This window comes from Toxoplasma gondii, chromosome III (genome assembly GCF_000006565.2).
Source record: "Toxoplasma gondii ME49 chromosome III, whole genome shotgun sequence".
Classification (NCBI taxonomy): Eukaryota; Apicomplexa; class Conoidasida; order Eucoccidiorida; family Sarcocystidae; genus Toxoplasma; species Toxoplasma gondii.
The window spans coordinates 1,546,837-1,558,157 of NC_031470.1; the positions used below are offsets into that span (position 1 = coordinate 1,546,837).

Consider the following 11,321-nt stretch of genomic DNA (forward strand, 5'->3'; position numbering starts at 1 on the left):
AACAGGCCGAGATGCGAAATTCCTCCTCACCCGGGTGTGCCTACTACACCGCACCGCTCTCACGTCGTCACCCCCCTGCATGCACAGCATGCGCTCGGAACTTCTCCGCCAGACCAGGCAGAAGTTTCCGGTCGGCTTTTTTCTGTGCCTTTCTGCGACGTGACTCGCGAGTTCTTCTCTTCATCCCAGGCCTGCATATGCAGAAGTTTTCCGGGAATCTTCGTCTTCTTTCTCCCGTCGATCGGGGTGTTGTCCTCCTTCCTGGTCTCTCTAACAGGCCTCTGACCTGCCTCGCCCTCGTTCTCCGTCGTTCTCAATATCGTCGACCAGGTCTGTCTTGTGCCGACGAAAGGAGCGTCTCCTTCTAGAAAGATGAAGCGAGCTGTTTCATTCAATGTTTGTTTTCTTTCTCTCCTTCCGAGTCTCTCTTCCCCTGAGTGAGTCTCTTGACACCTCCCCCCGGCACCGCTCGCAACCAACTTCTTGTCTCTCTCTTTCCTCTCTCGTCTCGGCGGTCCTGTGTCGACTTCTCGTCTCTCCTCAGTCTTCTCCCATCCTCAGCAGAGCCATCGCTCTACCCTTGTGCCTCTCTCTCTTTGTGCCTCTCTCTCTTTGTGCCTCTCTCTCTCTACCTCTGGATCTTCTCTCTCTATCTCTGGATCTTCTCTCTCTATCTCTGGATCTTCTCTCTCTATCTCTGGATCTTTTCCCTCTATCTCTGGATCTTTTCCCTCTATCTCTGGATCTTTTCCCTCTGTCTCTGGATCTTTTCTCTCTACCCCTGGATCTTTTCTCTCTACCTGTGGATCTTCTCCCTCTACTATCTCTTGGTCTTCTCTCGCTACCTCTTGACCGTCTCTCTCTCTTCCTCTTGTTCTTCTGCATCCACCTGTCTTTTTTTTCTCTCTGTCTCTCCATTTGCTTGCGGCCCCTCTCCCCCCAGACTTTGTGCCTCGGGATTTCGTAAAACGTCCCCACAGATCTTCACTTCTTCGGATCCACATACTTCGTCGCCTTGTCCTTTTTGCAGCCTTGACGATTTCCTCCCACTGCATTTGTGTCTCTCCGGTCTTCCCCTGTTCCTCTCCTTTTCTTTTCTTCGTTCTTCTCGCCTGCTCCCCTTCTTCATCTCTTTCTGCATCTCTTTCTTCCGTCCGTGGTTCTCTTCGTTTCGCCTTCTTCTTTCGTTTTTCCCCTCGTTTCCCCCGTTTCTATGTGCGGCTCTCTCTGGTGCTGTTGAAAGATGTCCAGACGACTCGGCCTCCTCCTCGAAATCAGAGGGCAGCAGCGCTGCTCTTCAGAAGCTCTTCGTCGCCGGACTGGGTTCCCTCTTTCTTCTCCTTCTCGACTTCAGCTGTCTCCACCTTCTCCCCAAGATACTCGCCTCCCCTGCTGGCGCCTCGCCTCTCTAGCGACTGTGTGGGGTGTCTCCCCACATGCGGCGGTCGGAGCCGGGAGCTGGCGGGAGCAGACCCTGCATCGCGAGAGAGCGAAGGGCGCGTCTTCCAGGAGGCTCCGAGAAAGCGTTGAAGAGGCAGCGGAAGAGAACTCTCCAGAAGTCTCTTTGCCGCGCATGCAGACGCGTGTGTCTCCTTCCGCCAATCCTTCGTCGCCTCTCTGTCCGCCTGCAAGAGAGAGGCTCGAAGACGTTTTTCGCAGTGCCTCCCCCCAGTCTCCTTCTGTCTGCCGTCTCTCTTCCTCGCTCTCTGCGTCTTTCTCTCCCTGTTTCGCTCCCTTCCGCTCTCGTCCTGTTTCTCGTTCGTTTTCGTCGTTTTCGTCGCAACGACGTTCTCTCTCTTCTGCCGGGGTCGTCGCGGCTCTGACCGCGGGTGCTTCTCCATGCGCAGCCGCTTGCCTTCCAGGACGCGAACCGCATGGTGCCTCTGTCGCCTTTTTCTCGCTCTCGAGGCGGACGCTGGCGCCGCAGTGGTTCTCCGCGGTGTTGGGGAAGCTCCAGGGCGTCGTGCAGAGGTCGGACGCCGCGAGGCAAAGCGTCCATCAAGGCGCAACTGCAGCGGCAGACTCGATGCGCGAGCTCGGCCTCCTCGGCGCCGCCAGCGCCATCGAGCAGAAGGTGAGAAATGAAGTAAATGGTCTACGGTGCTTTTCTTCTCGGTTTTTCTCTCTTCCGGACTTCAGCAAGTTGCAAGCGGAAGGAACTGGAGGAGGCACTCGTGTGACGTCTCGAGCTCGCGTTGAGCAAAACAACACAGGCGGGACGGAGGCAAAACAACGAGAAACCCGAGGACTCGCGAGTCGTCTCTGACTCGAACCTCGCCAACAATGGAGATCCTCAAAGAAAAGAAGCGCAGCTCTTCTCCAGTTCATTCTCTCCACTTCTGACAGCCAGCACTCTGCACCAACGGGAGTTCTACCAAGTTGTTTTAGACAGACGTCGAAGGAGGGAGCTCAAGTGGACATACACCGGAGCGGAACGGGAGAGGAACCTCAGAGAGGGAAGTCCCCGTGTGGGGAGACAAAAAGAGGAAGCGGACGCGCGGCTTTTGTAGACGCAAGAGGGGATGGACAAAGCAGTGAAACGGAACATGACGCACAGCAGGTTCTTTCGTGAGTCTTCCTGTCAAGAGAGGAGACAGGCTTCGTCGAAGGCGAGAGAAAGCGCGGGGAGAGCGGGAGGTTGACAACGCACTGGCGAACGCTCCTCAAACAACCAGAGCCGTGACCTCACGGTTCCCCGCTCAGACGTCATCGATCCATAGTGACTGCCGCGAAGTCACATGTATGTGGACGCCCTGCGGTGGTCGAGGTCCAACCGGAAGGACGCCGACAGAAGAGTCTTGCGTCTCCGCGACCTCGCTCGGTTAAATGAGGAAACGATTGTCGCGTTCCCCGCGTTTTTGAGTCGAGAAAACAGAGACTCAAGAAGCGGGTCTGGATTATTATTTTCCGTATCTGTTTTGGATGTATTGACGGCCCAGCGGTTTTCGTCAGCAGGCGCTCCAGTTACTTGTGAGTTGCTTGGAAAACCGACAAGGAGTCCCTGGAGAGCGGCAGCATGGCCTCCATGAGGTTCATGCACTCCGCCTTTGTCTTTCGTTTCTTCGATTTGTTGTCTGCGCATCTTGTTCTCTTCATTTTCTGCGGAGTCGCCTGCCCGCTGTCCCCGGCTCTCCTGCGCTCACACGTCAGGCACGCAGGCGCGAGCGATCGCGGGAGCCTGTTGACCGAGAGAGGTCAGTTTCTCTGCAACGAGCGTAAAAGGCCTGCTCTGCGTTCTCCGGTGTCTTTCAGGCCTCGGCGTTCTTTTCGCGGCTGACAGATGTGCAGCAGCGGCAGCTGGAGAAGCAAGGCCTTCTCGCAAGTCGCTTCTACCGCTTTCTGGTGATTTCTTTGATGGAGAAAGAGGGAACATTCACATACTACGACTTCTATGTGTGGCGAAAGGTAAACGTCAGTGACCGCGGAATCCAAAAATATCTGGGTCAGATGCTGCGCATCGGAAGGCGAATATCTAGACCTCCTATAGAGCGAAAAGCGGCCGTCGCTCTTTTTCTGCCTGTGCGGTTGTTCTGCTCTTTAAATATGTTTGGGCCTGTGTCACCGGCTTCCAAGCGGGCGCCTCCGTCGCTTCTTCAACTTCGCATATCCGCGCTTCCCTCTTTGCTTTTCTCTTGTCTCTCTCGTGAACTTCGCCCTCCTCTACGTCCGTTCTCTGTGTCGCACTCCCTTTCACTTTCTTCTTCGCGCTCTTGCGGACTCGCTGGCTCCTTTCCAGCCTGCATGCGCAGCCGACTCGCTGCCTTGTTTAGCCATGCGACTCCCGCCTTCGCTCAGTTTCTGCTCAGGGAACCGATCTACAAGGGACATCCCTCGCATTTCTCCCTCGACGAAGTCTCCTTTTCCAGAGCGGGTGCTGAGGGTCGGAATGTCTCCTGACGACTCTCTCTTGTGGCTTCGACTCCACAGCGCTCGATCCTCTGCCCTCACAAGAAAAAACTCTGTGTTCTGACTGTTTGCTTGCGCGCAGGGCTGTTTGGCCTACCTGAAGGCTGCTGAAGAAGAAATGCAGGGAATCGTCGGAAAGTCAGCCAGGAAGCTGGCCGATCTCGGATGGGAGAAACTCCGGCCTTCGACCTCTCCAGAGTTCAAGGAGATGGAGCTGCACTGTAAGCGCCGCTGCAGAGAACCGAGGACGACACTGTTCGTTTTCTCGCGAACTGTCCTCTCCCTCTTCCTCACTCGGATCCCCTCCGGCGGCACCCGTCGCGTGATTCTCTCAGCGATTTCTTCATCTCAGACAGATCTCTCAGCGACAAGCCAGTTGTGATTACAAGAAAACGAAAGAGGCCGGGCCGCGGGCATCAGGCCTACGGGGGAAGCCCTGGACGCCGTGGATTCACAGCCCAAAGAGAATGAAAGTGTCTCTTCGCATCCCTCTCCCAAGAAACATTGGGCGATCAGATGCTGTGTGCAGCGCTGGATATTTATCTCAAACGCGAAAGCACGCAGTTCAGAGTTAAACGAGGACAGAGCTAGTCACCTTCTTCGCTCGCGAATATGTCACATCTCGCCCTGTTAGAGGCATGTCAGAGAAGACGTGGATCACTGCTGGGGAGGCTCTGGTCGAAACTGAGGTCGTCTTCTCTTCGACACCCAGCCAACACCGAAGAGGGGAATGTATGCAGGGTGTCATTTTGGATCTTGACGACGTCGAAGGCCTTCTTTCATCGCTGCCAGCCGAGTAGAGACATAAGGATATAGAGATTCAGATGGATAGATTGAGATAGATAGATAGATAGGTTGTTCGGAGGGTGGTTAGATAAATTTCGGCATGAAGACGGCGAATTTGAGCAGTTTTTCTACCGTCAGAACATGGAACGTCTAGCCTCTTGCGTCTCTCCCCGACCGCTACCGTGTTACGTCGTCCATTCTCATATAGATGCATAAATCGTGGCATATATACATATATATATATGTACTTTTCTAGTCATGTATGAATATGTGATTATACATTTATGATTATGCATCTTTCCAATTCTGCACTGAGGCCGGGCGTAACGCCATGTTGTCTCTGTTTTTGGATAGGGTGTAACAGTCATCACCCAGCAAAGGTCTTTTTCGTTTTCGTTTCTTCGTCACACGAACAGGCGCACCGGCGCCAGTTTCCTTTTCTTCCCTCAGCGTCTTTCACCGTCTTCGCCGGAGGTTCGTACAGTTTCTCTGTGTCATTCATCGTGACTCTGCGCGCTCTCGCTCTCCGGATTCGATGCAACTGTCTCTCGGTTCCTTCTGTGTACTCAGTGAAAATTCTCTCGCACTTTACTCCCGAAGAACTGTCGAGAGACACCGCAGAACAATTCACTTCTGCGGCGATCAAAAACATCGCCAAGGCCGCCGAAACGTCTGTGAAGAATGTGAAGAACGTCCTCCTCGGTCACGCCATTGCTCTCACAGATCGGTAAGGCGATGGACGTCGACGAAGGTTTCTCAGTCGAAGGCGGCTTCTCTCCCGCGCAGAGCCGCGCCAATCTGTGTTCTGTACTGCCGAGGGAGATGTCCATGAGGGCGTAAAGCTCTGTACAGACGCTGAGCTGTCTCCCCGACGGTGGCTGTGCACCCGAAGCACAGTGGATGTGGTGAGAGGCGAAGCGTCGGCTGCGAATTCTAGACTTTCCGTGAAGTCGTGAGTTCGCGCAACTTGCCCGAGAAATGCCTGGTAGCTGTGCTCTGCTCTGGATGGTTTTGGACTGCGGTGTTTTGCTGCTGAATAATTCCCTAAATAACAACGCGTTACATTCAAGAGAGACAGCTGGTTTCCACGTAGGTCTGGAGAACCATATAGAGTAAGGGAGAGAGCTGGAACGCGAAGATAAATGGGGGGCAAATCTGCTCGATAGCTCACGATGTATTTGTGTCTCAGTTTTTTGTTCTGGTCTTCTTGGCTACCATTCTGGAAGTCCTCTTGCCCCTGTTCTTTGTCCTCGGATTTACTGTCTAACCTAAAGGTGTGACAGAGGAGTGCATGTACAATTTCTTTTCTACCTTTTTCGATGAAAAATAGTACTGCGTTCCATGAGGCGCAGATGCAGGTTGCGGCCTGGAGAAAGGACAGGCTCAACAGGTCGGATGTAGAGACGCCATGGATATGCTCCCGAAACCGCGTTGTTGGTTTCTGCAGAAGTGCGTTTGTCTTGTCCACTTCCGTGGTTTCTCTTTCTGGAGGCTCTCTGTGGGCATGGCCTCCTTGCGTAGACGCCGAGGCGGAAGTGCATGCATTGTGCTCTCATCTCCTAGAGAGAAACAGCTCCACATGCACCGCGTATTTTCCGGCCTTTTGAAGAGACACAGCGTCTCTTGCAGCAAAGATCGAGATTTTCCTTCCTCGCTTGCCTTGTCTCTTTTTGGTTTTCCAGAACTTGGTACATGCGTCTGATGGAGATGCAAAGGCCCATCCCTCAGAGTGTAGAAGACTACCTCTTGCTTGCGGAGACAGATCGCCCCTACAGTGAGTTTTTCAAGAAATCGTGGCAAGCCGAGGTCAACTGGAAGCACCGCTCCTCGTCTGTCCTTGCGGGTCGCTGGCATTTGTGAAAGCAGAGTCTTTCGTTTCCTGGAAAGACTTTCTTCTTGCATACGCATAACTGTTTCAACCTCTCCTTTCGGAGTCCTCTCGGCACCCTATATATATATATATATAAAGATTATACATATGAATATCAATATATCTAAATTTATATATGAATAGGTAAATGGAGTAAAGCAAAAAACATATACGATGGACGTGCATGTCAATTAGACAACGTGTGCGTTTTTTCTGGTTCCTTTTATGTGCTTTTTTACAGAAATAAGTCGCTTTTTCCGTCGCTCTCACACTTTCAGTTTGTGTGATAATGTATCCTGGTCACGGCTGTCTCCTTCCTTTTTGTTTCCTCTCTCTCTCTCGCCATGAACAAGTTTTCTGCGGGGTGTCTTTCGTCCGGCTCTTCGTTTTCTCTGTACGACTTCAGCGAAGCACCCTGGACTCAGGCTGTGTGCAGACGCGACTTCAGAAACTCGCGTTTCGCTTCCTGTCTGCGTCCTTTACCGCAGTGATTCGCCTGCCGTATGGAGAGAAGTTTTACAACTACGAGCTGGAGGAAGCGCTCGCGAAGAAACGCGCGTCTGAGCGGCACAAGTCCCAGAGAGAGTAAGGTCCTGTTTCCGACAAAGGGAGAGGCAGCGGAGGAGATGCCTGAAGCTGTGTTGTGCCGAGCAGACATGCACAGAGGAGACGATTGAAAAGGATCGCTCTGCTTGTTTGGTGCCTGCGGAGAGAAGAGGCGCTGCGCCACTCACGCAAGCTGCTGAGAGTGGAAAAGGCGGCGAGAAGTCTGACGAAGTCAAACAACGAACCGCGTGTGAACGACGAAACTCGGAAAGGAGAAGAGCTCGCGCGGGGTGCAGCCACCGAGGAAGAGGAATTCGCAGTTCAGTTGAACCTCGTGATATAAGAGGTGGATCACGACTCGGGGTGTACAGAGGCAACCGAAGCAAAGGGGGAGACGAGTAGGGAGCAGCGACCGTCTGTGAGGTTTGGGATGTTTTTTCGCGAAGTTGAAGATGTCAACATGCGAAGCTCAAGCACGCTGAACTCTTCCTCGAACGACAAGAGGCTTGTGAGAAGCTCTGTATCTCATATCGTCATATCGTCAAACTTGTTTTCTGCCGTGCTCTGTTGTCTGATGTTTCACGATGCCCATCTTTGTCAAAAACCATGCTTCTTCAGTCGATTTGCTTGGCGGCCACCCCTGTCTCTCCCCGCGTGTGTACTTTTTTCTCCATCTCGCTTGCGTTTCTTCTCCTACCCCGCCCCCCCCTCCGCTGTAGCTCGCATTTCCGTCCCTGTCTCCACTTGACTTTCGCCGCCTCAGCTTCGTTTCTCTTACGCTGCCCTCCCGTGTGTTACCTCCTACGTTTCGTCGCTTCGCAGACGCAAACCGACTGTTCGATTCTCCTCCCTTTTATCTCCGTCGTTCCTTTCTCGTCTTTCTTCGTGTTTCTTCCCGCGTCGCAGCGTTCCTCGTCTCGGCCGAAAGCAGCACCGCATTCGTCGATTGTTTGTTCCAAACGCTCGAGTGGCCTTCGACCGTTGGGCGCGGATTCCTCACGCGCGTCTGGACGCCTACGGCAACTTCCTTTACCGCTTGAACCAGCCGGCGAAGGGCGCAGCTGCGGTTGCGCGCGCGGCTGAGCGGGAGAAGCTCCGCGTAGAGATGTCGGAAAATGCAGAGTTCTACTCCGACGCGGCTCTCTCTGCAAGTCGCATCACCCTCAACAACTTGCCTCCAGGGGCCTTTCGGCGACGCACCGGCATGCAGAGAAAGAGTGGAGAGATTCATCACGTCGCGCCTCCCAGAGATCCCGTGCTGCGCGAGCTCTTCGCCGCCGCCATTCAGCGCGAAAAAGACGAGAAACGAAACAGGGAACGTCGAGCGCAGGAGGACGCAGCAGCCGCGGAGAAGAAGGACGCAAACGCGCCGCAGACGCCCTGGGGAACGCACTCGATATGGGGGTGAAGCAGTCGACAGCTTCTTCGACCGAGTGCAGAGCGGGAGAGACGCTTCGGAGGCACGGTCACCACGCGGGTGCAGGTGCAGGAGGCATTTGCGACCGGTTTTGTTCCACTCGGAAGTGATCAGCGATGCGGAACTCTGTAGCTCAAATCGGAGAAACTCAGAAGTCTTTCAGTGCGCATCCGGCACACACATGCCCCGCGCTCTCCGCGAGCTTCCGGGTCAAGGTGTTGGTTGCTGCTTCACGTTTCACAGTTTCGAGCGCCGTCGTTCTTCATAGCCGTAGACATGCACGACTGACGCGGGGACTCGTGAGGTTCTGGGGTGCGAGAGACATTTCCCTCACTACAAAGCCTCCCTTCTTCAGCACCATCTGTTGGGGGCCGAATCAACGCGTCCATCTTCAACTTTTCCTGTCGCTCTTCCCTGAAATGCTCTCCCAGTTCATTGGCTTCTGCACTGTCTTCTGCTCCCTCGCTGTAGAGGCCGCTTTCTCGCACTCTGACTTCCTTGTCTCTGTGTCCGGTAGCTCGGAAAAAGGGCAGAGGTCCTACGCATGCCCAGCAGCGATTCGACGCCAGAAGGGAGGTTGAGCTGACACGCAAGAGAACGTGGACTCGGGAACAGAGACCTCAAGTCAACGACTCTTTGGTGCCTTGCTTTTGGACCGGTTCTGCGCCCGGAAGGAACCGACACTGTTAATCGCTGAAAGCCGTCTGAGATAGCTCGAGGACCGGGAGATCACGCTAACAACGCGGATCTTCGACTCGGTAAAAACGAGTAGTCCGACTCTAGAACGCTTTCCTTGCAGTCGGCGACGGGAGAGAAGCCTTTCGGAGAAACGGTCCCCGAGAGAAAATCACAGCGTGCAGCAAGAGATACTTCATGCTTCTCGGTTCGTCCACGAAGACGTCTAGCTATTTGTGGAGAAGCGGCCTGTGCAGTGGCAGCGAGGAACAGATACGATTTCCTCGACAAAGGGAACGCCTTTGCGGTGTGTTGGGTTCTTTGTTGCCCGGGACCTGTCTTTTGTCGTATGTACGAACAGGCAACCTATCAAAGGAGGGGTAAAGAAGCAGCGACCACGTAGATGATGAACCTGTAGAGTCAGCCGTAAGTCATTGTCAACGTGGACGAGTCTTCCTTGAGGAAAAAGATGCAGTTTTATCCCAAAATTCGAGGAAGTTGAAGTCAATTCTTAGTCTAAAAACGCTGGCTTCTTCAGAGAAGTGCTACGTGAAAGACAGTCTTGTCAACGAAACAAATCTGTCTTTATTAAAAAAAGTGATCATTAGCATACGTACTTGTTTAGCAATGCATATACGTTTCGTTTTCGGGACGTTGGTCCATTTCTTGTAAAGAATCCTCAAATGGCTTTATCCGTTTGTGCCGCCCTTAGTGCGAAAGGCATTTACCGTAGGTTAGACTTTGAAGAAGGTGCTCCAGAGCTGCACCTACACTGAACTACGAATGCCAAGATCGCAACCACACAACGGATTCTTACTTGAAGTGCCTTTGCTTGCCTCGGAGTGAAGCATTTCACAGGTAACCGTGGTACTGGAGAGCTGAACTGTTGACCAGGTTCGAATCCTTGAACTGGAGACGTTCGTTCGTGCGAGTCGAGAGTTCAACGATTCACTGACGCTATCGCTTTCACTGCCTCTCGGCACTCCAGCAAAGGAACGATTTCCAGGCACAGCACAGTTCTCGCTTTCCGTGTCGATACCAGCGAACGATAAGGCTGTCTCTTTTTCTGTTTTTGTGACAGCAACGAGTAGAGGACATCAGCTGTTATAAAACGAAACTGGAGACTTACGCCTCCTCACTAGTTCCTGTGGACGCCTCAAAATTAGCGACTGCATCTTGTCTTTTCTAGCAGCCTTTTCGGGTAAAGAGATACTTGCTAAGAAGGGCGAACATTCCTGTGTTTCGTCTAGCAGCAAAAAGACTGATTGGCCAGTTCCGCGTGACAGCAACTCATCTTTTTCTTCAGACAAATTGATTATTGTCCGTCCGCTTGCAGGCCGGGGCTTTGGCAAGACACCCAGGCTCCGTTCTTGAACGGCGAGGCTACTTTAGAAATCTCAGTCTTTGTCGGAAAACCTAAAACGTGTCCACCCGCGACGATTCGCGAGACGAGCGCCGAGAGTCCTCTGGGCATCGACTTCGCAGGCGCGGGCGCAGCTCGCAGGTTTTCCCGTTTCTTCAGACGAAGGATCCAGTGAACACTCAGGATTCTCCTACATCCCTGTGATTTGCTGAGCATGTTTCAAACTGAATCTCAGAATCGTTGGTCCATAACCGGAGCGCCGATCCTCTAGAGGGACAGGATGACAAAGAAATCCACAAATCGTAGAGGCTAGAAGGTGAGGAGGCTACGTGCGTTTCCGCCGGGCGCTGCAGGCGCTGGCCTTTCGCCTCTCTTTCAGAATGTGAACTCGTGGTGCACTCAACGAGACGCAGTGTCGACGCTGAATCCTTCTTCTCTGCTTGGCCCTCTCACGACGAAAGGCGAATTTGGGAGGCGCTCTGGGCCTTTCTGCGCCCTCGGTTTTGTTCTCCCATTCCCTTCAGAAGCTACAGAACTGGAGGCATACGAAACAGAAATTCGGGTACTGGTGGAACAGCTCGAAGTTTTACAAGATGCCACAAACACACAACGCGGAACTGAAAAGGCTGGTATCGAGGCACAGAGCTGGTCGAGTTCCGGGTGAAGCCAAGGCTTCCACTTGCATCTCCGTCCACCCTTGACAACTGCAGCTACCTGGTCTCTGCGACCTCTCAAAAAAAAAACATCTGGCGACAAGG

General features: G+C 53.2%; 1 protein-coding gene across 1 annotated transcript; it reads left to right on the forward strand.

Annotated features, from left to right (window-relative positions):
• Nucleotides 1-186: 186 nt before the first annotated feature.
• Nucleotides 187-9,468, forward strand: TGME49_254230 (hypothetical protein). Its single transcript, XM_018781045.1, has 7 exons — nt 187-2,074; nt 3,253-3,405; nt 3,989-4,127; nt 5,263-5,419; nt 6,375-6,466; nt 7,051-7,147; nt 8,015-9,468. The coding sequence occupies exons 1-7, from the start codon at nt 1,244-1,246 to the stop codon at nt 8,514-8,516; spliced, it is 1,971 nt and encodes a 656-aa protein (XP_018638146.1). The 5' UTR covers nt 187-1,243; the 3' UTR covers nt 8,517-9,468.
• Nucleotides 9,469-11,321: the final 1,853 nt, after the last annotated feature.